At 36.7% G+C, this 27260-nt stretch overlaps 1 protein-coding gene across 1 annotated transcript; it reads right to left on the bottom strand.

Annotated features, from left to right (window-relative positions):
• Positions 1–1027: 1027 nt before the first annotated feature.
• On the bottom strand, positions 1028–22888 carry papss1 (3'-phosphoadenosine 5'-phosphosulfate synthase 1). The gene is made up of 12 exons (XM_067404976.1): positions 22700–22888; positions 20873–20987; positions 20540–20775; positions 19662–19800; positions 17827–17945; positions 16266–16379; positions 15969–16080; positions 14023–14228; positions 8546–8681; positions 8006–8274; positions 6040–6269; positions 1028–2914 (listed from the first exon to the last, which is right to left on the bottom strand). The coding sequence occupies exons 1-12, from the start codon at positions 22757–22759 to the stop codon at positions 2776–2778; spliced, it is 1875 nt and encodes a 624-aa protein (XP_067261077.1). The 5' UTR covers positions 22760–22888; the 3' UTR covers positions 1028–2775.
• Between the last annotated feature and the right edge of the window lie 4372 nt (positions 22889–27260).

The raw sequence follows: 27260 nt of genomic DNA, 5'->3' as shown, positions 1-27260 counted from the left end.
GGAATACGCTCTCCAAAGTGGATGAATTTAAAAATGCTGTTTTGGAGTTGCAGTGTGGACTGTGAAAACGGAGGTATTCGAAAACCATGATGCATGTTTAGTCATGTGATGCATACTGTACCAATAGGCATCTACGTTTATACTAGTTCACAGCAAAATCCCCAGAGTTAAATCAACTCTGCTCAGAGTACATACAGTATGGTCCCTCTCTACAGAGAGTTAAAGTAATACTAAAGCAAAGCTAAAGTTAATGAAATAACTGACTAAGTGATGACTGAGCAGTAGTGATGAACACCTGCTGTTAACAGGCAGAATCACTGAAGCCACAGCCTTAAGCCGCGATCACACTAGACTTTGAACGTGCAAAATTTTTTCGGATGCTGTACTGGTCATGATATGACGTCACGGTTTACAGCGTCTTTTTTATAAACATGAATTCAACACATAACTTAAAGTAATACATTTAAAATTTAAAAATATAGGACCTACTCAACTTTACTGCAAAAATATAATTCTTTTAATTCATCCAAGAGGTCATGCCGTGACAAATCGATCTTCTACTGGTCGCACGTCTTCACGTGATGCGAATTCGCAGGTCAGAGTTCACCAGACTTGAACTTTGGAACGCAGCGAAATGCGAAATTTTTCGCATGAGCTTGCGTTTCCGTTCTAACGCATTTGCATGCGTTTAAATGGAAGTCAATGGAACGAAAAGTGCAGTGTGACCGCACCTTTAGATGAAATCAGTTGATGATAAAAACACATTAAATCTCTCAAGATCTCATCAGAGGATTAAACACTCCACAAACAGCATTACTAGCATCACTCACTATGATCAAATGCTTTCTTAACTGATGTTTTCTCACCTCTGTCATTTTTGTTTTGTGTTTATTTTGTTTAAATATTTACATATTCATCTAAACACCACTCTCAGCAGTGTGGGCGGCGTCAGGATGTTCACTTACAGTATATTGCTGGTCACATATTTCAAACTTCTTTCGAAAGTTTGGAGTTTGCCGAGAGTATATCAGGGCCTTTACAGTGTTGCTAAAGATCCATTTTACTTTGTAATATGAAGATTGTACAGTCATGTAAAGATGGCAGAAAATTTACTCGCAATTGCTGTCCTCTGGCAAAACATGAGGGAAATTGCATTTTAGACCAAACAGGGAATGGCAATTGAGTGTCCGGTCTCTGTATCATCTCAGTTATCCCTTTTTTCGCATGTGCAGTAAAGTTGATTTAAGCATTTTTCGACATTTCAGTGTGGATGAAGAACTTTTGGAAAATGCTTGAAATGCTAGTGTGGACGGAGAGCATTTTGAAACGAAAATTACATTTGGGTTAATGTAGTCTTTGATGTGCATTTTGTGTGAGAGTGCAGACTTTTAATTTTTTAATTAATAAGGCTTTTAATCACAATTAGGTTGATTTTTTTTTTTTTTTTTGGGTGGAATGCTTTATTAAAAACACTGAGTAAAGAAGGACAATACTGTTAAAAAATAAATCAAGACAACTATGAATTGTAAACTGAAGACTATGATCCTTTCTATTCTAATACAATTAAACACACAACAAAAAGGTTTCAAAATAAATACTACAAAAAAAAAAAAGCACCAATACCAAAGACAAAAGCTAAATCATTTTAACAAAAAAAACAAACAAAAAAACTACATTCAAACAAAGAAATATCAAAACACAATGGTTAGAAATGTTACAGACTAAAGAAATTCTATTAAAGTTATGCCAGTAACTTCAAAAGGACAAATCTCACAGATTTAAATATGTGGATTTTATGTTTAACCGCTTTGCAAGCAAGAAACAATTGTCCAGATTGTGTGTCAGAACAAAATGTTGCCAAAATGTACACGGAGAATATACTGTTGTCACCACAAATATATTCAGACCATTGAATAAACGACAGATTTTTCTAAAAACAATGCCTAAAAGAGGGACGCGCACAACCAACTGTATACGTCACATCCAGGCACACATTTTGGCTTAAAGGATTGTCCCTTGCTCAATACACCAAGCTCTTTTGACAGCATTTGTAGCATAATGTTGATTAAAATAATTTCAACTTGTTTTATTTTTAAAAGCAAAAAACAGGTTTACATTAGCATACTTGTATTTTTGCACTTATATATTTATATGTACATTAATTGCACTGTAAATTTATTAAATTGTCACTTTTTTATATATTAGAACATATTGTGCAGAACTTATTAGCTTTACTGACTTTGCAACCTCTATTTATGCTGTTAAAAAACACACAAGGAAATGATTTTCTGCTGTACTTGACAATATGCCATAAATGCTGTTGATAGAGTTTAATGTGAATTAAAGCCAGAACAATGCAGTAAATGTAACAGTTTCAATAAAAGCTTATGATCTTTAAGGCAAGTAGGGCAATTTTCAAATTACATGTCATCTTTCATCCAATTGTAACAGCGATTATGAATTCTAGGGAGTGTACAAGAACATAGATGGCATAGTTTACTAATAAAACAGTTTTCTATATTTACAGTATTGTGTACCTTTCACAAGCTAACTCGCATTCTTTTTTTTAAACCGAACATATAAAAACGCTGCCATAAGACTCAGAACCATGAAACAGTGATTTAATGAGGAACAACATCCAAAACAGTTCAAGAAGTCCTTTGGGTGGTCCCAATGTTTGTGTTTTTGTTTTTGCTTTTACAAACCATGTTCACCTCCTCTTCCCTCTGTAACCGAATTGCTTCCTCCTCTCTCTCTGCGCACCTGGAAAACGGCTTAGGCCTTCTCCAAAGACTGGTAGTATTCCTTGAGAACGTTCCAGGCTTTGGGTGCCATGAAGCCTTCCGGGGGGTTCTGGCCCTCTCGAGCCATCCTCCTCATGCGGGTTCCTGAGATGAAGTCATAGTCCTGGTGTCTGGGTAAAACGAGACGGCGGAGGGGATTTTAAGATGTGCACGGAAAAGGGACAGTGTGGTACCCAATGTGATAAGAACAAGAAAAAGAAACATAATCTCGGGGTTTGCGTCAGAGATAATAACTAGGTGTTGTACACTGCTCCTTTGTTCGGGACATTTCGCTCTGGAGGGAACGATGTATTACACTCTGAAAAGAGCTCTATGATAAAATATGTTCTCTCAAGTGGCTCTTCAAGCCACATAATTCCTTTCAGCGGTGCAAAGACGACGAGGTAAACAGGCTGACTTTTCTTCTAGACAAAAATAAATTAGCAAGAAACAGAAATCTAAACTTCAGACCAATGTCATTAAATCCAAACTCTCGGCTACACTTTTTCATTTAAACAAATGCTTCGAAAATAAACAGTGTGCAAAATGTCTGATAAATAGAGCTAATTAGTCTCCAACAGCACGAATAAAACTCGAATGCTAGTCTAAATACAATCCTGAACGGCTCCTAAGGATAGGGTTTATTTGTTACGGATTAGTTGTTCTTCAATTAAGACGCAGACCTTATGAAAACAAATTCACACAGCACAATGAATTTATAAACATGCACCGTTGCACTGCGCTTTCCCTGCTGTAATCACGTTCATTTAATGGTGTCATTCAGGCTTTCTTTATCTAGACAAGTGAAGCATTTCATATGGGCTTATAATATGAAATGCTGAATTGTGGAAACGAACAGCAGCAACTTGGAATTGAAGCAGCTGTTTTTTAAAATGGGATCAGCTTTGCCATCACAGGAATAAATTACATTTTAAAATATATTAGTTTATAGGACTTTAATGCGCACTTCTTGTACTGTGTATTCAGCTCTCACAGTGATTTTCTGGAGTGAAAACAGACGCTTCATCTTTTGTGTGAAGTACAATAAACTTCATAAAACTCATCAGAAAAGTTTTGGCCATCATTTGGACAGGGTCTGCTACAACAGGCTTGTACTAATAGTGGATAAATAAATTAATAAATTATAACCGTAATTAAACTAAATTATACCTGCTCTATCTCCATGCAGCATATATTCTATGGCTCTGTAGGCATCATTGTCTGACTACGGTTCGAACTGAACACCATTACTGACAGTGCATGAGATTGTTCTGTTTTGTTGTTGCATGCACTCTTTAAGCTCCGTCCTATTCTTGAAAGGGGACCAGGAGCAGCAGCTCAATTGCATTTAAAGGGACACGCACAAAAATGGTCCCTTTTTTGCTCTCCCCCCAAAAAGTTGCGATTTTAACATCCTATAAAAATGATCTGTGGGGTATTTTGAGCTAAAACTTCACATACACATTCTGGAGACATCAGAGACTTATTTTACATCGTAAAACGGGGCATAATAGTTCCCCTTTAAAAAAAAAAATGCTCAGTCATCTATAAACATCCCAGAACACTAGCAACCAGCATCCCAACAAACATCCAGAACACCCTGGCAACCTCTTAGGAACATCCTAGTCACCACCCAGAACACCCTAGCAACTGGCTAGCAAAAACTTAGCAAGTATTCAGTATATAAAGCCACATAGAAACGCACTAGTGACCACCTAAAACACCCTAGCAATGCCCTAACAAGCATCCAGAACACCCTAGCAACACACTAGTAACGACACAAAATTCCATAGCAACTGCCTAGCAAGAATCCAGAACACCTTAGCAATCCCCCAATAGTAAGATGCAAATCTGATGCATCCTACCATTGGATGGAGCCACGAGTGATGGTTTATGGAATATTATCACCATTCCACCTGGTAGTCACTTCAATGGGGTGAAGGGGTGGAACACATAAACCCTGACTCCATAGAGAACCGTTAATATGCATTTAAATGAGAAACAGCTTGGACTGATTTGAGCCATTTTAGATGAGGACTTTAAGGGGGATGGCTGGCAATTAGGCTCAGCATCCATATTCGACTCAAATTTGGCCAGGCCCAACACCCTGCTCAAGGAGCAGACGGAACGCCATAAATTTACTAAGGCGCCAAGCGGGGCTCTTTGAAACTCAGATGGAGTGTGAGTCTGCCACCCCAACCCCCTCCAAACGCTTGCTGGGATGGAGGAGGGAAGTGATGCTAGTAACCTCCAGCCTCACTATGACACTTGACTTTACATATCTGAATACTTAATCATAATAAGGATAATTATAATTACGGCACGTGATGTATAGACAGCGAAACAGCCCAAAAAAATTGTCATTCCAAACCCGTATGACTTTATTTCTTGTATGAAAGATGATGTTTTACAGAATATCCAAACTGCTCTTTCCATAGATTGAATAATGAATTATAAATGTTAATATTTTTTATATTTTTTAGCATTCCAGTTGAATATTCAGTACCATCTGTATGGAATACTTTTACTTTTTTTTTTGATGTTTATGGAACTTGACAGATGAAAGATCTATTTAAAGATCTTTTTTTTTTGTTGCTGTTGTTTTTCCATGGAAAAAATAGTCACATATGGTTTTGGAATGACCTGAGGGTGAGTAACTGATACAATTTTCATTTATTTGGTTTAGCTACTCCTCTCCTTGTGAGATGTGCATATGCATAAAGATCATTCAACATTAAAGTCCCCAGTTCTTCCAGTCTGTTTTGCTGCATGTTGACATGCTGCATGTTCTTCATCAGCGACGACTGAAAGGGCTGTTAACTCGATAGCGGTGGGCACTATTAATTGCAAGACGAGACGCCGTGAAAATGCATGATTTTCGTTAGTCATCTTCCACAGCATTTGCACAGCGCCAGAGGAATAATGGCAGATCTCCACTTCTAAATGACTTCAAAGAACAGAGCAAAGCCATAGAATTTGGTAAAAGCACACAACAACAAAACATTTCCTGTTATTCTTGGCAACACAGTTAAGAATTGAGTAAGCCTGACATGGAGGGAACTTTAACTCAAGATATGCAATGATAGACTGTTTAAACATGTATTTAAAGCAAATTCCTAGTTTCAGTTTACAGCCACTGTCAATATGTCCAAGTCTCGAATTTGGTAAAATTTGATCCTTAAGGACACTTAGATATGTTACTTTGATATTACAAAAAGGAAAGCAAAATAAAAGGGGGAAAAAGATATAAACTTACTTTTTGGGATCATAAAAATCCATGGCCTTCTTGACTTTATTGTAGGCTGCCACTTTGAAAGGCACAATTTCCAGCGATATGAGTCCAGGGGCCATGGTGAGAACTTTAGCTCCGTGGGAGGGCTCATAGAGGTCTTTACCTGTGTCTGGGTGAGGCATTCCTGCGGGGTCACGGCCCACTATGTAAAAGTTAGCCCCGGCCACCATTCGGGCCCTGCAGTGCCACTGGACCTGTTGGAAACAGTTCAAATTTATTCTATTTTCACTTTAAAACTAATCAATTACGGTGTTAGTTCAAGCAGTTTACGCTACTGCTTCTGTGGAACACAAAATAAGTGAGAATGTTTGGAAAAGAGCAGTGTGAACAATGAAAGTGAATGGGGACTGGGGTTGTTGATATACAAAAAGACAAAACAAGCATCATAAAATATCATAAAAACACTCCATACAACTTGTACACCATGTTCTAAGTCTTCTGAAACCATACAATATTTTTTTTTGAGAAAGAGGTCGAAATTTAAATAATTAACTTATAAATCTTCCCCTCTGCCATAGCTCTCAAATGTCATTCACATTTGTGTACATTTAAATATGCCGCAACAAAACAGGTTTGACGTCAACTGATTCTTGCATGTCTTGCAGCCAAATGCATGTGAATGAGATTTGAGAGTGCCCACAACAGGAAGATTTTCAGCATCTAATTTCAATTTTGGTCTTTTACAAAACCTCTGTATGTTTTTAGAAAACTTGGAATATAACACAAGTCAAACAGATAGCTACAGAAAAAAACATCTGGGACAATCTGTGCTAAACTTCTTTTATGTTGTACATGAAAGAACAAAGGTTTGGAACAACATGAGGGTGAGTAAATGATGAAACATTTCATTTTTTGATGAACAATCCAATGTTTAAATTTGGGAGTGCAATGATAATGTAAACCAAATGCAAATTCTGTTCAATGACACAGAGATAGGGACAATTTAAAAATCTGTCAAAACATAATTTTGAGACAAATGAAAACATCTCTTATTATAGACACATGATTAGAATTGGCCTACACCACCTAAGCTAATTCTTTTCTATTGAGCCAGCATGTCCCCTACTTCCTCCTCATAACTCAACGAGGCGAACGACTGCTTCCTGTGGGCTGCTTTAGTCTTACAGACTCTGTCTGCTCCCAATAAAAGTTTTAATGTCCCCAGCCACATGATTAAAGAACAACAGACTTCAAAATAGCCATGGAACACTACACCAGCAACATTTTTTGTCAGAAAAAAGCTCCCTGTTTGTCCTCGTTAAGTGTGTGTGTGTGAGTGTATGTGTATGTATGGATCGCAGAGGGACACTACTGTCCTCTAAACAGTTTGGTTCTGTTTAGAGCCACATAAGGAGACACAAATCAATTCCTACTGGAAAGTCCAGAGACACGTGATGCCCACAAGATGAGACTGTCCCTGCTGTCTTCAGCCTCCAGCACAGGTTAGGTGGAACTGATCAGAAATCCAGTGTACGCCCGACTATTCGAGATGGAATGTGCCTTGCGCAAGTTTCCTCGCCACTAACTTTCCATACAACAGTTCATTGGCTTCAAATGCCATTTTATTTATCATTCTTGCACAAAGCACATTTGATAGAGTGTCTTTCTCTAAAACCCCGCACATGTCAAGCAATTCCTAAAGTATCCAAGATTTTCATATTGAGGAAGATCTCAAAGGCTACCAGGTAAAAATCTAATTGGGGTCTCAAATCAAGAAGCTACCAACTGTAGTAAAAATCATCTTGGGGGATTTCAGTATATAGTAATATATATGCTGAGCATAAAATCTTTGATAGAAGACTAGATGATCAAGAGTCTCCATTTAAGGCAAGAAAACTGAAAAAATTATAACGACCAGCTGACCGTACATTATTGTTTTAATGTTAAGCCTCAGGTGTCTTTTCTTGGTCCTTTTTCATTTCACACTAACCTCTGTGGGGCCGGCGTACATCATCGGTGAGGGGAAAATGGCCACAATGGTGGATTTGGGGTCAAGCAGCCCCTCCTCAAGCACAGCTGCATGCTGTTTCATACGCCAGGCCAGAGGTACGTCATCATCTTTGGTCCAGCCTCCCAGCGGGTGTAGCAGAAGCACTGGTCGGCGGTAGCCACGTTCAATTAGACGTCGCTGTGTGTCCTGCATGAGCAGCGCATGGCCATTATGCACTGGGTTTCGCAGTTGGAAGGCAAAGACAGCATCTAAAAATGAGAGAAGAGTGTTAATGTCTCTAAATATTCTCATAAATATCAATGTAATGCAGCAAAATTAATATACAGAGCAATGCAAGTCTATGACAATACAATTAAACTCCATAAAGACTTGTTTATTCGTAAGAGTTGTTTACATTAAAACTATTGTAATCGATTTAAGAAAATGAATGCGTGTGTTTGAGGGCAAGGCGACTCGCGACACCCAACAGACTAGTCAAAATTAGCTCAAAAGAACCAACTCCTGAGCGTTGTTCCATACCTGCGTTCATCTCTTTAAACTTCTGCTTGAGTTCAGTTGGTGTGAGCCTGTAACTATCCAGCCCGTCGTTCCAGTAGATCCGATCCAGCACCTGGAGATCACCTCCGACCAGCCAATCTCCACTCTCCATCACCATCTGCCATAGGAAAGACCACCAGGAATGAACTTCCAACCACATCTGTACAATGTTGTTGGACAAACAGCCACAATTGTACTCTCTTTGTTTCTTTGTGAAGTTTGAGGAACATAAGAATCCCTCCAGATTCTGAAAGCTAAATGATCCATGCAAGAACATGACTATTGTTTAAACTCTGGTCCACATTGTAGCATATTCTGGTCACAAAATGCCCACTAAGAAGAAGAATCTGTTTGAAATTGGCAACCACAGTTGGGGACACTTGGTTCTGAAAATAGGAAAATATACAAAATCAAACAAAACTATTCATTTAAAAGATTTCATGGTATGAACCTTGCAAATGTTGTTAACCCAACTAGGTCTAATGCTAATTGTAGCAACCTGGAAACTTAAGGAAACTTTGTTTCCCATGCACAAGATTGACAATCTTAGTTATTCCCAAATTTGGGACTCAACAGACCCTGGTTGATTAGCTTGAATTTCCAAACAATAATTGACTCTATATAGGGACCACCATATCAAATCAGACTAGAACTCTTGGCTGCTTTTACTAATATTTTACCTTCAGGAGGTCTTCGCTGGCATTGGTTGAGCTGCTAACTTGGCCAGAGTTAAAAAGCAGTAAAGTATGCTGAGGATATCACAGCTTGCAGCAGATTCGGCCCGCTAGGATGGAGAATACCATTTCACAACCCCACAGACTTTCATCTATTGATTTGACTTGACAGCAGCACTGGTGGCTCGAGAGCTTCATGTGAAAGTATGTGATCATATTAAGCAAACTTGGAGAGGTCTGAAAGCGGTGAATGTTAATAAAATGCTTCATAAGCTGTACTGCGTTTGCATTTGAAGACTGAATGCATGTGCAGCTGTCATTTCCTGGCCGCAGTATAGCAACAGTAGCAGCCGTTTATTTAATTTATGTTGCAAAGGCTGGCGATGGAAAAACTCAGTGAGCGATCTGTTGCCACTACATCACATCTATATAGTAAATCAACTCTATTAGATGTCATAGAAAATAATTGAGCACTTGTTGAGCACTGCACCCCGTTCAATGAGGGGAAAAACATAGATAATGTAATTAAGTTAATGCTCTCAAGTCTGGTTAACATCCCCCCATTCCAAATCTCCCAATGTGGACTCAGCTGTCAGACTGACAGGCGAAATAAACAGGAAAAGAGTATTTACCATACATAATGAAGGCCGGTTTTACAGCCACGCTGATTGACACGCTTCAGCAGAGGGAGTTTAACATACACACCAGACATGGGTAAGTAATGAAATGAACTATTCCGTAAACTTATCATATTTTATCACAGTTTCACTTACTTTCCACATATTCCACATTCTTAAGACCAAATGTTCTTATTTTGGGCACTCTGGTACAATATTAATCAAACAGAAGTTCAGACTCGTTTGTTTTAGGGGTTTTTTTCAGCTTAAGTGATATTAATGATCATGTAAAATGAAAACAGGCATGGTGGTAGTTATAACTTGAGCTTTAACAGAACTTCTGAAAGGAACTGAAGTGTAAATACTTTTCTAGGGATGCATCAATATTAAAATTCAGGATGATATGGTTATATGAAATACAATACTGAAATTCTAAGCTATAAAAATGTAAAATAAACTAAACTAGAAATAAAATAAAGTTTAAAATGCTACACATGAATTTAGGCATGAGAGCATCATAAACTATAGAACAAAAAAAAATGGAAATTCAATTATTGAATGATTACCATTTTTAAAAGATTATTAAATACTACATGTAAAAATAGATATAAACGAGCATCCACACATACATACATTATATATATTTATATATTTTTCATGGACTGCGATAAGTTTAAAATTCATTAAGAGAATGCCATTGAGCGAAGATTACAGTAAATAAAAAGAAAGCTGATTGCTAGAAACTTCACTGTGTACAATTTCTTTCTTTGGTCTAGGGATGGGTTTATTTGTGACCGTAGGCAAGCAGACAGACGGGGCCATTCCAGAGTCCGAAAGCTCTCCGTTGGCGCCCATTAGTGCGAGCTGGAGCAGAGCGGAGCCATTAAAGTCCACCTAAGCCCACAATCCCTACTTACAGATGGAAACAATTGTTCAGTATTTACTCTGCGAGATTTGTAAGAGGAAGGTGAGGGGAAAGGAGGGGAGGAGAGCGCCACTTGCCTAAACACTGTTTGGATAGAACGCAGGGCGAGAAATCCAACTAAAACACATGTGTGAAATGAAGGAGGTCAAGGAATAAAGAGATTACTAAAGCGAGGACTGAACAAAGATGAGAGAGAGAGTGAGACCCTGTTTCCACAGACCTACTGAGAGGGCACCGTGGCCCTGTCTTCTGTCAGAGTGCAGTCCAAGGAAAGCTTGGCAATACGACCGCACAGGGGCCAATTAAACATCAGGTCAGCTGTTTCTTGCTAGATATAGGGATAGTTCGCCATAAAATGAAAATTACCTATGATTTAAGCCATCCTAGGTGTATATGGCTTTCTTTCTTTTAGATGAACACAATCGGAGATCTATTTAAAAATATCCTGCCTCTCCCAAGCTTTATAATGGTAGTTAATGGGGGGCATGTTTTGAAGCCCCCCCAAAAAATGCTTCTATCCACCATAAAAATAATCCATACGGCTCCGGGGGGTAAATACAGGCCTTCTGAAGCGAAGCAATGGATTTTTGTAAGAAAAATATACATATTTAAAACTTTTTAAACTTCTGCCGGACATCCATCATGATATACACCTAGGATGGCTTGAGGATGAGTAAATCATGGGGTAATTTTCATTTTTGGGTGAACTATCCCTTTAAGTGGAAAATCTGCTCTTTTAAATACAATTGCAGAACAAAACGAAATTTTATTTCAGACAAAACAGCCCTGAAAAACTCTTCTCTTCTTAAATGCCCATTTTTTTACTAATTTTATCACTAATCAGGAGGAAACTTTAGTCTTGAGCTCTAATTTCAGTAAAGCAACAGTTAAGAGTGAGTTTCTGATCAAATTTAGATCTGTGCCCAAGCAAGAGCAACGATATTTGCTCATGAACATTACTAAATAGCAAAGAACCAATAGTGACAAAGTGTTCCCATAAAGGGTGCCCAGTGCCAGACAGCTGAGAAAGTGATGCGTTAATGGATCATGCTGCTGAATCACTGTGATTCTGCTTTCATATTAACATGTATGTAGTCTAAACAGTGCTTTCATTCACAATCGGGACTTTCCAGGTGGTTTGTGAGTCAGAAAAGAAAGAATAGGGAGGGAGCTGACAACAAAAATAAGATACAGGGGAATGTTAATCATTTCCAACTGCTTACATAAGATGATAGAAATATTTTATCAACAACTTTATCCTAAACCATCATCTAAGCTGTGGTTAGGTTTACATTTTGTGGTGTCACACAGAAAAGCCCCGCCTAGTGATCTCATTGGTCCAAAATTCAGCTCCAGATAACAACCATAACCAAATAACAACTATTAAATTATTTGAAGCAACTACTTGCGTAACTACTTTTGTAATTTGCAATAATGAATTTTTTTACTCCTCCAACTTAGTAGCTAGCAGAGTTACAATAACCATCTAATGTCCCGCTAAATAAAATATACATTTATTAATAAGCATTTGCATAATGTGTTGGATTGTGGCTCTGTCTACTTATTACTCAAATTACCAGTACATTTTGGCAATTATAGTGTTACCACAGACATACATAACTCTAAGGATGCGAAGAGCTCTGAGGTGAACAACCGTGTTTTCATCTAGTAATTACAGTAATTATGACATAGCATGAACAAAGAATACATTTAAAGTCCCCCTGTAGTCAATTATTTTATCCCTTAAAACTCATCTTTGATCACCAAAATGACATTTAAAAAAAAATTCAAGTGAAAAAAATTTCTTCATGCCTTAAAATAGCTTGAATGTAACTCTACACCCTTGCCTCATTTAATATACACGGATCAATGAATATGCAAATTAGCCCCGCCTTCACTCGCTCACGCCAGCTCGGAGAGTCTGCTGTTGCTGTAGTGACGAGCAATTTGTTGTTTGTGTAGTAGTGTATATTTAAGAAAAAAGCTTGCTTCGCTTCGTAAATTCAGTTTTACAGCTGCGCAACTGAACTGCTCATTTTTCGATGCTTAAATTGTGTTTTAAATTATGAATTGGTAAAACTCCTTTGAAAAACGGTCTGAATACACTTGCATTCATTTGGACTGCTCTCACTGAATCACCTGAAGCAATTTCTCAGGAAAACAGACAGTATCGAGAGAACAAGCAGCTGTTTTCCTCTGTGAACATGTGCTAAATGGATGTTTGACAATTTCGTTGCTTTCTGGAGTTTTCAGATTTAAAAAAACATTCAGATGAAATCCTGCAGGCGCCCGTGCCTTCTCTGCACATGAAATAAATGCATATCTTTGAATAAGCGTGGATTTCCAGCGTATTTACTTGAACTTATCAAGTAGGCTAATATCTATGGTTTGATCCATTCCAGAGGCGGCCAAAATCAGAATTTATAATCGACTGAATAGCTCTCTCAGAACTTAACGTCCAAGGACACACTGACTGAATATACACACGAATCACAGTCAAACGCTCAGAGCAATATTGTTTAGCTATGTTTTATAGTATTACAATTTTTAGAAGGACAAAAACATGAACTTCATTGGCTTTACTTCAAGTCAGCTGTCACTTTACTTTGTGTGCGAGCCCCTATGCGCTTGCACACTTGGCACAGCCCTTGCGACGGTTCTGTCATTAATTAATATTAATATTTAGCCTTTTGCTTGACTACGTTATCAAACAGCTAATAATGTGTTGCTAATGTTACACAAACCATGTTCCTGTTCTTAATCTGAGAGTCAGACAGCTGACAGACAGCTTCTAACAATCAATATCCTCACAAACGCTTTGAACAACTCAGAATATCAGAGGAGAAAGACATATAGTTCATCATAACATCGTAACAGACTCACTATATTGCTAAATCTACACAATTTTTCATATCAACAGAAAATATACCGTGAAAACCTGGCTTCTCTCGAGACTTTCCTGCTTCAGAGCAGTCATAGTTAACCATATGCTAAAGCCTGCAATGGTGCTGACTTATGAATTTGCACATGGTTTGTCTTAAGGCATATTAAAAACACCACACAGTCATATAAACAACATTAAAAACTTGATTTTCACCACAGGGGGTCTTTAAAATCAAATGTTCTCTAACTGGTTGTTACTGTGTTGGATCACGCAGATCTTCCACTTTCTTGTTTAGTTAGGACACTGTGTTCACTACATCTACTAAACATGCAGGTTTTTCTCCATATTTGACCCCTGACCTTGATGTATGGATGGTCCTTGCAGGTGGTGCCCCACTGCCGGGCACAACGCTCTTCCTTGCGGTGCTCGTAGAACTCTGGGTTTCGCAGGATCGCGACTCTCCGACCACCGTAGGCCAGCGCGAATGCAGTGCTGCCGTCCAGACGCTCCTTGTCGGAGCTTGAGACGGGAAGGACCACCGGCACCGACAGGTTAATAACCCCGCCTACGAACAGAGGTCAGACACACGGCACATACATCAAACACACCGAGACTTTGAGAAATTGACAGCTTTGAAAGGGCTGAAGGGGAACAGTTAAGGATCTATGGGGCTAGATAAGGGAAAGAACTCTGAATGTCAAAGTGCTGAGTTTTCTAAGAAAGTAAGAGGTCCTACACCTTGATTAAAGCAATATGAGCGGGAAGCTTTTAAAATCTATTTTCAGAATAAAACACACACACACACACACACACACACACACATACACCATAGCAATAACAGCTGTTTTCCATAAGAAAGAGCTTTGTGAATGTCACATTTCAGCTCAATCCAAATTAAACTAGTATCAGGCAGTGAGATGTCCATTGTATTCATAAAGACGCCAGCCCGGTCCAACAAGAGTCCAATTGGGCGTATTGTAAGGATCAAAACAATAACACAAGGTGTGATGTTCTGTAACCCTGTCTAATGACGCTGGTGATGTAATGCATGGACAAATAATGACTTTCTCTTGCCGTGTTTCTGTCACATCCAAAGTCAAACGTTTACTAGGCCCATTTTTTATCTTAATAATAGGTGTGTGAGTGTGAATGCATACCTTGAACACAAATTTGAATACTAGGCAAGAAAACACACAGCAGAGCATTACGAGGCCGTAAAACTAAATTGACACTTTTTGGAAACTCAAACTTGATGTGGGAAATTGCTGTAATTACCCAGTTCTATAAATGTGAGAACCACATCATGGTTAAAAAACCATTCACACATTTGTCGTTCTCGTAATCAAAGAGGTGCCGACTTTTTATTTCGGACGATCATGTTTCTTAAAAGCCCAAACTGCCTTGAAAGCATGTGATCAACATAACACAAGCCTCCATTAAAATTATAATAACTCTTTATTTCTACCACTAATTAATATTTAAAATCCATTTGCTGAGCCTTCAGATTGCTTCACTTAAATTCAATTTATTTTGTGGAAGGTCACCTATTCCAGGAGGTTTGCCTGTCTTGACCTAGAAACACTGAAATATTTGTAGGTTTCTTGTTCACCTGATGTTGGTGGTCCATCAAGTTCAGCCAAAAACTAAAATTCTGTAAATACCAAATCCATAAGTTTCCTGAGGAGTTTCTGTCTCTCCATTGAAAGTCCAAGTAACCAAAACTTGAAAATCCAAAAATGTTGTGAAAACGAATCCATATGAATCATGGTCTCATTAAAAATATTGGTTGCACTTTATTTTACAGTACATGTACTTGCATGTACTTACCTAAGAAAGTGCTGGGTAATGTAAGGTAACTACATGGGTTACAGTTAAGTTTAGGGTTAGGTTCAGGATTAGAACCTAGTTATTACCCAGTTATTGCAATTACTATAATAAGTACATGGTATGTACATGAACCGGAACCAGACTGTAAAAAAGTGCTACCAAAATATCTAAAATTGTGTTTCAAAGATTAACCAAAGTCTTATTGGTTTGGAATGGCATGAGGGTGTGTAAATAATGACAGACTTTTATATCCAAACTATCCAACTATATGTCAATTAAATGTGTATTACAATGAAATGAAGGGAATGATTTCTAAAATCACTTCTGAACTTAATAGTGGCCAGAAGAAAAAAAAGTGCATTGCGCTGTCTAAAGTCGCCATCTGGTGTTGCATTCAGAAAACACAGTGTATGAAAAAAAATCCATGCCTGAAAGTATGCCATGAGAAGACGGTGTTAGTGTTAAATTCTGTGTTTACCATCAAGCAGACAGTTGAAGTGAAGACACTGTAGGAACTCTCTCTCCCTCATGAAGCCGTTCAGAGGAGTGGCCCAGCCCTCAGCCAGCACCTGAACCCACTGCATGTCCACCTAACCCACCAACAGAGAACAGACATTAGGTTTTAGATCGAAAAAATGTTTTAGATCGTTTAACACCAATATTGATCAGACAATGTTTCAAGTTCATACGGTCTGCTGACAGCCATTTGTCAAAATAGATTTGCAGACAGTCTGAAGAAGTTTCTGACTGAATTTGAGTGACGGAGTGAAGATACCTTTGTGATCTCCACTGATGGAAGACTCTCTGCATCAGCCTTGGCCAAGTCCAGCTTGTTCTCAGGCACGTAGAGCTCCTTGACCTCATAGGACGCATCCACAGGCACTATGTCCTATAGAAGATGAAGACATTATCACAGAGACATCACTGTCATTTAAATCATAGTACAGTACCTGTCAAAACTTTGGAAACATTACATTTGTTAATGTTTTTGAAAGAAGTCTCTTCTGCTCACCAAGGCTGCATTTATTTCATGCATATTTTTCATACAGTAAAAACAGTAATATTGTGAAATATTATTACAGTTTAAACTAATTGTTTTCTACGGAAGAGGATTAGGGCCAAGCAATAATAAAAAAATAAAACCATCTTGAGATTAAAGTTGTTACATTTTGAGAAAAAAGTCAAGATAAAATGTTAGGAATAAAGTCATTAAATTATGAGAACAAACTTATTAAATTATGAGAATAAAGTTATTAAATTATGAGAATAAAGTCATTAAATTATGAGAAAAAAGTCATTAAATTAACAACTTTTTTCTCATAATTTAATGACTTTATTCTCAACATTTTATCTCGACTTTTTCTCGAAATTTAACGACTTTTTCTCATAATTTAACGAATTTGTTCTCATAATTTAACGACTTTTTTTCTCGTAATTTAATGAGTTTATTCTCAACATTTTATCTCGACTTTCTTTCTCGAAATTTAACAACTTTAATCTAGAGATGGTTTTATTTTTTTTATTATTGCTTGGCCCTAATCCTCTTCCGTAGAGTTTTTTATTTTAATAAATTAAAAAAAAAAATTAAATTTATCCCAGTGATACAAAGCTGAATTTTCAGCATCATTACTTCATTCTACAGTGTCACACTTTATTCTAATATGATGATTTGCTGATCAAGAATGTTGAAAACAGTTGTGCTGCTTAATATTTAAGGTTTTTTTTTTTTTTTTTTTTTTTTTTTTTTAAAAAGAGAAATATTTTTATTCATCAAGGAAGCATTAAATTACTCAAAAGTGACAGTGATAAGACGTACAGAACTTTCTATTCATCAAAGAATCTTTATCATAATTTCCACCAAAAATATTAAGCAGCACAAATGTTTTCAACAATTTTAAGGATAATAAAAATAATAAATGTTTCTTAAAACAGCAAATCAACATATTAGAATGATTTCTGAAGGATCATGTGACACTGAAGACTGGAGTAATGATGCTAAAAAGCAGCTCTGCGTCACATGAATAAAATAAATTTTTAAAATACAAAAATGTTCATTTCAGTGGCTTTTGTGAATAAGGTGTATACATGCAACAGATTTCCCAATAAAACAGGCAATAAATCAGCCAAATCAGACTGTGGCACTAATATTGTAATATTGCCTTATTCCAATCGATATCAGAATATAGATGTGCATGTGCACTCATTGATGTGCCAAACACTTCTGATGTTTTACTCCTTGCAACAATCAGTTTGTAACCAAGACGTTTAGATTACAAACTCTCAAACAGAGTTTCAAATAGAATTCACTTTAACATGAATGAATCGAGTGAACTTACCCTCTCCTGCAGGAGATCCAGGAGCTGCTGGATGCACTCATTCACACTGCAAGAATCTGTCTTTAGTACCAGTTCAGGGGCCTCTGGCTTCTCATACTCTGAGTCTATTCCTGTGAACCCTGAGGACAACAACAGGAGTAACCCCAATCCATTCATCAGCAGAAACTGACATGCTTGCAATGAACTTCAATAGGGCTGATAACAGTGAAGTCTGTTATGCATACGAGAATAAGACCCTGCCTGCTATAAACATCAATCATTTTCATCATGAGATGTTAGCAATTTTCAGATTTGCATCAGTCCAGAAGGTCACAGGAGTGTTTCCTGTATCACTCTCATATGGTTTGCTGTTACTGAGTCTGCAGGTCCACAGCAATAAAAATTTAACTGAACAAAAACAGGAAACACTGAGTCACAGAGTTACAGTCAAGAGCGAGTCAAGTGTCTCCTGTACATTTCCTACCAGAAACCTGATTTCTAAGATTCATCTGAAGCTGATTTCTAGCCTCTTCAGGAAACCAAGAGGGTTGTGATGTATCACCACTGCCGATATCACAACTGTGTTTCTGAGATGAAGTGTTACACACACCAAAAAGACCAACAAGCTCCACTTTTTAATCATTCTGCAAAAATCCAGCAACTGCTTTTCTGCTGTTTTTCTTCTCAGACAAAACATTTTGTACTCCTTCAGTGCCTCCGAACATCCCAGCGCCCTTGTTTTGTCTAAATCAATCATTTCGTAGGTTGCCTGATTTTTGCACAATTGACCACAATTTTGCATATTTATGCAAAAACAGGTTGCAAGATCTTTGCACAATTAACCGCAAATTATTGGTCAGGAAATTAGCCAATAAGTGAACTACTTAAAAAGCCTTTGCTGTTTCAGAAAAACATCAAAGACAGAATGTCGTTTTTTGGCAGAATATGAGAAGTTTGATTCAGAGTTGTTCAGCAGAGTTGTGTGGAGTGATGAATCACAAGTTGCACAGTGATGCTCCAGAGCAAGTTTTCGAAAACTGCTGAGAAATAACACAATAAATGCGTCTCTAGTGAATCATGTCTGGGGAGCCTTTTTTGCTGCTGGTATTGTTGAGCTGCTTCATTGTGAAAAGTCATTTAATGCTTTGTAGTACATGAGAATATTGCAGAATGGCTTGCTTCCCACAAATGAAAAGTTGTTATCTAACAAGGAATCATCAGATGTTATTTTTGCAACTGCTTGCAAAGACACTCAAGAAGTGGCTTGAGAACAAGTCCATCAAGCTCATATTTTGGCCTGACAGAGTTCAGATTTGAACCCTATAGTGAAAATTTGGTCTCACATTAAACACAAACGATCTGGGAGACATTTTTCAACTACTCATGAACTGTTTCCAGCCATTAACACTGACTCTTTTTCCTGTAAAAAGCTGTCTGCAGGTTGGGAAATCTATGCCATGCTAAGTTACTTTATCTACAGTTTTTCTGCAATTCTTGCTCATTTCCTGACCAGTGATTTGTGATTAAAATGGTTAAGACCATTAAAAGACCATGAATAGTTTGCCATTTTTTGTACAGCAAAAAAGTTAGTGAAAATATGTGTATTTGGACACACATATTTTGTACAACATTATATATTTAAAAATAGATAAAAATACATTTAATACAGTCTGACAGCAACTGAGATGAAGTCCAAACAAAATTGAAATATGTATGTGCTTTGAATCAGAATAGTAACCATTGAATTTCATGTGAAGATTTGCAGAAAACTACCAAAAAAGTAGTTTGAGTGATTGATTTGAGTGATTGAATGATTTGAGTTGGATATGCCAAAAAAAAAAACATTACTGTCTTACCTGTGATTTCTCCAGCTCTAGCCCTCTTATAGAGCCCCTTCACATCTCTCTGCTCACACACATCCAGAGGAGCATCTACAAACACCTCAAAGAATGGAAGGCCAGCAGCTTCATGGATCTTCCTTGCATTCAGGCGGTCCTAGGGATATACCAGAAAAACCCAAAAATTTCTCATTTCTAAGGCCTCTAAATTACCAAAATGATCCAAACTTTGCTGAAAAAACTGTTTTAGATTTACACAATCTACTACATGCCTTCTGCTGTCTGATTGATTGATAGTTTATATATTTTTGTAAGTAAAAGGCATTTAGTATCATTCTAAAAACATCCCCTTCCAGGTCGTGATAAATGTGACTTTTTGCTGTGAAATCTTTAAAGATTTTAAAGAGTAAATGTAAGAATAACTTTTATATCAAGAAGAACATTTACTGGACTAAAGCAACTTAGGTTTACTTGATCATCCATACATAACCTTTTAGAAAAAACATGTTAAAATGTATGAAAGATGATACAACAGGTTTTATGAGAAAATCTCTCAATTATCATTGTATTGCTTTGCATTATATATTTCACCATCCACAATTAAAACTACAGAGCTTTGATCATAAAATTAAGATTTATCATCTTAAATATCATCTTACTGAGATACACCAGAAAATTTCAAGTGACAACTGATATTTATATGCATTTTATGCAAGTTATGCTGCTACAAAAATCTCATTGATTTACATTACAAGCTTTGCAAATAACTTTTGCACCAAATTGTAGCCTTAAACAAAACATAAAACAGGTTCAATAAACTGTTCAATTTTTTTTTTTTTTTTAACAATTCTATATTATTTCATATTACTATACACACAGCTCTGTAAGTTTCTCACCCTGCTGTATGGGGAAATGAAGCTGGCGATACACACGAGCCCAGCATCAGCAAACAGTTTTGCCACTTCCGCGATACGGCGAATGTTCTCCTCGCGGTCTTCAGGGCTGAAGCCCAGATTCTTATTGAGGCCCTGCCTGATGTTATCTCCATCCATAGTGTAGCAGGGGATGCCATGACACACCAGGTACTCCTCCAGAGCCATGCTGACCGTCGTTTTACCTGCACCAGACAAACCTGAGGATGCAGAACAGAGAGGTCTTGAATATATTTGATATTTACTGAACATTTTGGACACAACAATGAAGATAAAATCACATCATTCATGTTATACCTGTAAGCCACACTGTGCATCCTCGAAATCCTCCTCTAGTGCCGACTACTTGTCCACGCTTGTTTCGGCTCACATGATGGGCTTGATATGTCACATTGGTGGCTCTTTGCATCCCCTGTACAGATTGCATTATCAGATTAATTTCATCGGTCTCATCTGTAACAAAGGCCTCCTGTTTGATTGACTTAAGTGAAACACTTCAAGAACGACATTGGCTGTATCATATGGTATTTACATGGTATGTTGATATATACCTTAGTACTGGAGCACTTAAATTTGGTTACACTGTATTCTTTATTCATTGTGTCATTGTTTATTTGTGCATTGTTGTTCATTGTATATAATCAGAGGTGTAAAGTACTTGAGTAAATGTAATTAGTTACTGTACTTAAGTATCTTTTTGGCTACTTTATAGTTGTACTGAGTATCAAAGATATTGGCAACTTTTACTCTGTACTTGACTACATTTTTGAGCAAGTAAATTTACTTTTTACTCCATTATATTTGTCATGAGTAATGCAATTACAAATTACATTTTTTCATGGCAGCTAACTTTTTCTGCAGCAGTTTGTTTCTGATATAAAGAAGCGATATCGCCATCTAAAAGACATTGAAGGTACTGTAACTTGTGCATTTTGCCTTTATTCCCCCAAAACTTGTCAACAAAGCTACTTTACGTGAATGTGAGTGCATTAGCAGGTAGTTGCTGATCGCAGGTGTTTGATTTATTAGATGAGGAAACGACTGCATCTGGTGATGAGGCTCAAACCAGCACATACAGTAGAATTTGACTATTTAATTTTACTTAACATTGTTTTATTTATCCGCTATATTGAAAAGACCGTTTTGAAGGATTTTGGTTTACTGTGCACTTGAGCTCAACTCAGACTTGAGAGTTTGTAGATGTTTAAAAGGTTGTTGTGTCGACCTTGATTTGTTGCAACATTGAGGTGTTCAGTTTTATTGCGATTTTAGAAAATAAACTTGATTTCACATCTTACAAATCAATTGTTTCTTATTTTCACTGACATGTCTCTCAGGACTAGTGCATCTCTGAGCCTACATTCAGCATGAGTAAAATACTTCAGTACTGTTAAAATCAGATACTTTAAGACTTTTACTTGAGTTGTATTGGAATTGGTGACTTGTAATTGTAGTGGAGTCATTTTCAATGTAAAGTATCTGTACTTTTAATCAAGTATGGTTTTTAGGTACTCTGGTTTTTACACCTCTGTATATAATGAATGAACATGTCTCTTGGTGTTGTGTTAATATTATAAAATATGTAAATTTGTAGTATTATGGTACCATGTCAAAAAAAAGGCAATTTTTTACCAATGACCGATGATATTTATACATATTGCACATGCTTATGATGCATAAATTCTTAAAAAAATAATATAATTGACATATAACGTGGTACTGCATCATGTAAATACCTGTGTACCATGGTATTTACATGATACTCTAAAGACTACTATGGTACATGTCTAAGAGACCATGTTACTATTATAGTACATGTCCAAAAAGTTATGATACCCGTGCTTGTGATTCCCAGAAATGTTGTATAAAGCTCACTAGGTTTTAAGATACACTATATGCACAAATAAAATGAATAAATGAATCTTTTTCGTGCATTTATCACAGACGAGGACCTCCATTACGAGCACGATTATTCTGGATTTCGTTATATAATGAATTAAAGCAGTGTGATCATATTCATCATATACAAAAACACCATATTCATAGCACGAGGTGTGGTACTGTAACTGTACTATATTAGCAATGTAAAATATCTCTTAATATACAGTCGCTAAGGTTACTCACCCAGCTCTCAGGCGCGTTACTCAGTTTCTGCTTCTTACTCGAGTTCCCAGATGTCTCCATTCTGAGCTGCTGAGTTCACACTTGATAAACAAATAAATAGTGTGATATAAATATATTCGCAGAAGTTAATTTAATGAAGTGCCGGGTCCTCTGTGTGTAATGAACTCCAGAAGGAAGCGTAGAGGTTTACAGGCTGCGGTACAGGAAGTGATGGAGGCTCCGACAAGTCCCGCCTCTAACGCGACAAGTCTCCATCTACTAACCAATCGGATTGGTCGGAATGGCATCAAAGCCAATCGTGATTGGACAGTTAAGAAGTCGTTCATATAGCCGTGGCAACCAAAGCAAACAAGCTTCAGGTCAAGGGCGGGACTTGTCAGAAAACATGCTGAGGAAAAAATAACGAGGCCAATTATGTCCTGTTTTATATTTTGCTGTGTATAGAGAAAGTCCCTTTAGGCTACATGACCTAATATCATATATGAATATATGAATGAACATATATTTTGGTGTTACGCTAATACTATATAAAGTATATGAGTATATGAATCTTTTACAGTCTATGATATGAATACAAAACAAGTATATAGTTCACCCAAAAATTAAAATTCAGTCATCATTTATTCACCCTCATGTTGTTCCAAACCTGTATGAATTTCTTTCTTCTGCTGAACACAAACAAAGATATTTTAAATGATATTGATAGTAGTTGAATAGTAATACTATTAAGGCTGTCAAAAGATTAATCGCGATTAATCGCATACAAAATAAAAGTTTGAGTTTGCCTAATATATGTGGGTATACTGTGTAATTATATATATATATATATATATATATATATATATATATATATATATATATATATATATATATATATATATATATATAAATACAAACAGATTCATGTATATATTTGAGAAATATTTACAAATATATATTTAGTTATATTTTTATATAATTTATATTATATATAAATATTTTGTACAGCCTAAATAACATATTTCTCTTAAATATATATATATATATATATATATATATATATATATATATATATATATATATATATATATATATTATTTTGTGTGTATTTATATATACATATTAATTACACACAGTACTCACACATATATTATGCAAACTCAAACTTTTATTTTGTATGCAATTAATCGCGATTAATCGTTTGACAGCCCTAAATACTATGGAAGTCAACGGAGCCAAAATCAACTGTTTGGTTACCGACATTTCTCCAAAATATCTTCTTTTGTGTTCGGCAGAAGAAAGAAATTCATACCGGTTTGGAACAATATGAGTTAATGATGACAGAATTTTTATTTTTGGGTGAATTGAAAGTTTATACATTTTAGATAAATCCAGCATTAGCATCAGTTCTGGCAAGTCACGTCGGTCAAGCTAACATCAGCTGACTCCCAGGTGACTCACGTCTACCTATAGCGATACGACGCCTATCACAGCATCCATATATAAGCTATATAAGTATTATCAGCAGCCATTGCTTTTCTCAGGAGCAAATTACCCTCCTCCATCCCCAGCTCCTCCTCTCTTCAGTCAGGATTGGCCTTATGATTCCCCTGAATCAGACTAATTCTTGAAATATGTGTACAATTATGACATGATTTCTGCATACGTTGGTCCTGTTCAGTTTACCCTATAGGGGCTTTATTGTTGTTTTCCCTGCTCTTATCCATGCTAAGCTGCATGGATGCGCAGGGAGTTCTTTCCCAGAACAGAACCATGCCGGATGCCGCCAATACAAACTCTATGCATTATCAATCATATTTGACGATAGTGGTCCTGACAGAACCGGTCATTTTTTTCACAATTTTACTTAAACTCTTTTATTAGAGAAATGCTGCAAGTTGGTACAATACAACTATACACCAAAATGAAGAAAAGATTAAACAAAACATTGATAATTTGCATACATTCACTGTAAAAATCACCACCACATCAATGCCAATCGCACAGGATTTATCAGATAAATTGAATGAAGCCCATGTTAAGCATGCTGTTGCCCATATACATGAACATTTAAAATAGCATATCAATAACATCAATTTAGTTCTCTGCCCTGCACCCTAAACACAGCGAGAGGAAACTGAACTTCCCCTGGGCCTCTGAACAGCTAACAGTCTCTGATAAGATCTGAGTAAGTTGTAAAAAGAGGAGCTTCCACTGCTAGACACCTGAATTGCCGTTGCAGGCCTGACCACTATTGGCTTAACTGATCCTGATCCTTTAATATCTTGTTTTCTGCCATTAGTGTAATCCTGAAGTACCTTAGGGAAGCTTCTTATAGGCCATTGCAGTTTCCCACACACTACCCTAGGTTGAGTATTAACAGAACCCTTCATTCCCCCTGTATACAGTCCAGAGATCTGCTTATTCCCTTGAGGATTGGGAAGTGTGGGCAGATTCCTCATGGGTAGATACAGCTTCACAGGCTTACCATAGTACACCCAGCACAACTGTTTTTTGGATGTTTTTTGGGGGGTTGGGACTGGATTAACTATGTATGGCACTTTATTCCTTATGGTTGTTTGTGCAGCAGGGGTGGGAACAGGACTGGTTGCCTCATATTCCACACAGCCACTGTCCCGCTCCTCATCCTTCGGTGAAACTTCATAACCTTCTAGAAGAACAACATCCTCACCTGAACGCTTCTGAAGCTCTGAGAGGACAAACAAGGGCGGTCACAGTCAAACCGAGACCTAATATATGACACCTTTTACATAAACACTGAAACAAATTTGGTGTAGAAACAATTTTCATTCTGAAATTGCGAAATTTCACAAACAATGAAATGGCAAGAAACAAACTGTGTTACAAATGAAATTTTGAAGCAGAAAAATGTACTTAAAAATAGTGTTTTCTGTAAACTTACTCAAATAATCTTACAACTGCATTGTCACAGTGTACAGTGATACAACAGAATTTGGAATAAAATTCAGAATGGGACTAACCCAGCTAACATGGAACATTTTTGCCAAGGTTTTCTCAAAGTTATGAACAAACCTGCATTAACGTTAACAGAACGTCCATTCAAAGTTATCTGGTCTTTAATAATGTTCTCAAAATGTTAGCACAAAAACATTATTTATACACTGTTCATGAAACTTTTTTTTTTTTAATTTTTAGTTGGACTTTCATCATTTTAAAAACTATTTTACTATTGCTTATTTCAGAATGTTTAGAGAATGATCAAAAGTAATGTTTTAGAAAAAAAAAACATTAAAAATCTGGATGTTTTGAACATTCTAACATTCAGAAATAATGTTTTCATAACGTGTTTTAATGCAAAACATTCATATCATATGTAATGTACTTACTGCGCAGATCTTTGCTGCAAATATTTCTACCTATAAAAAGGCACAAATGAATTTTAGCTTGCAACCCCTTCAGAACAGAATGTTATAGCATTTTATCATTCAGGTTCAAAATAAAGACTAAAGGTGATCATTTATAAAATTAAGCATTAAAATGCTTGAATGTGAAAACATAAAACAATAGTTTTCATAAACATACCTTCAGTATTATATGGCTGTGAGGTGAGAACAACGATTGCAGCAAGCAGTCTGAGAGCAGTGTTAACATCCATGGCTGCAAATGAAGCAAAGATCCTATCAACAAGACTTTTATTTATTTTTAAACCAGCCCTTGTGGAGCCCAACAAATTGTGAAATTACCTGAGGCGTTGACTAAATGACTTTATTAGTCAGAGAAACCTTTTAATTATGTCTGAATATCTTCTGAGGCTTTTTTTTAATATGTGGTTGGAGTGTTCACTGTTCAAACAGGCGTTGGGAATTGATTCCACTGCTGAGGAACGAAGATAAATAAGTTGGTGATCTGGATCTGGAGAAGCAAGAAAAGGGGAAGGTAACCAAATGTTTTTTCTACACAAACACCCAGGGTGGTCTTTGAATCTAACAGGAACTGGAAGAAAATGAAGAGACTTGGAAAGGTGTGAAAATGCCAAAAAGTTGATTCAGATGAAAAACATCTGATCATTATCAGTGAGATTTAGGCATAGGACTTGTCTGAGGCTGCAAATGACTCACTGAATATCCCTTATGGCAGAATGTTGTAGACTTGCAAATACCAGAAAAACAATAGATTTAATTGCATAGCGAACAACTGATTGAGTCTTGTCCCAAAATTGTATATATATGATGCTTTATGCATGCATTTTCTGTATCAAAGTCAAAATCGTTAAAGTTGAAGGCCTAATTGCCAAAAGTAAAAGCAAAGCAATTGTTTTTAGAATTAAATTAATACTAATACTAAAAATATTAGAATAATTAGTAAAGCATAATATTAATGACCAAATTAACATTTTTCGTAGTTTCTGTATGTAAAATACACGAATAGCAGATAATTTGATTTAATTAGCCTAAAAAAAAACAATCTTAAATATAAAGGTTCCAAAAATGGGGGTTGCCATACGATGCCATAAGAACAATTTTGGGGTCCCCAAACAAACTCTCAGTTATCAGTTCTTAAAAGAAACCATTTTGTCCCTCAGTGTAAAGAACAACAAAGA

The sequence above is a fragment of the Chanodichthys erythropterus genome, chromosome 12, assembly GCF_024489055.1.
Source record: "Chanodichthys erythropterus isolate Z2021 chromosome 12, ASM2448905v1, whole genome shotgun sequence".
In the NCBI taxonomy this organism is placed as follows: domain Eukaryota; kingdom Metazoa; phylum Chordata; class Actinopteri; order Cypriniformes; family Xenocyprididae; genus Chanodichthys; species Chanodichthys erythropterus.
Note: the sequence above shows the minus strand (reverse complement) of the source record. Positions and strands in the feature narration are given on the sequence as shown.

Bases quoted from the DNA above. Each gene is read 5' to 3' on its own strand.
- papss1 (XM_067404976.1), bottom strand. From the start codon at position 22,759: ATGGAGACATCTGGGAACTCGAGTAAGAAGCAGAAACTGAGTAACGCG. The intron at 20,776-20,872 runs GTATAACATGAA...CTGCATCCTCAG, and splicing joins ATGCACAGTGTGGCTTACAG to GTTTGTCTGGTGCAGGTAAA. The intron at 17,946-19,661 runs GTAAGACAGTAA...TGTTGTCCTCAG, and splicing joins TAGAGCTGGAGAAATCACAG to GGTTCACAGGAATAGACTCA.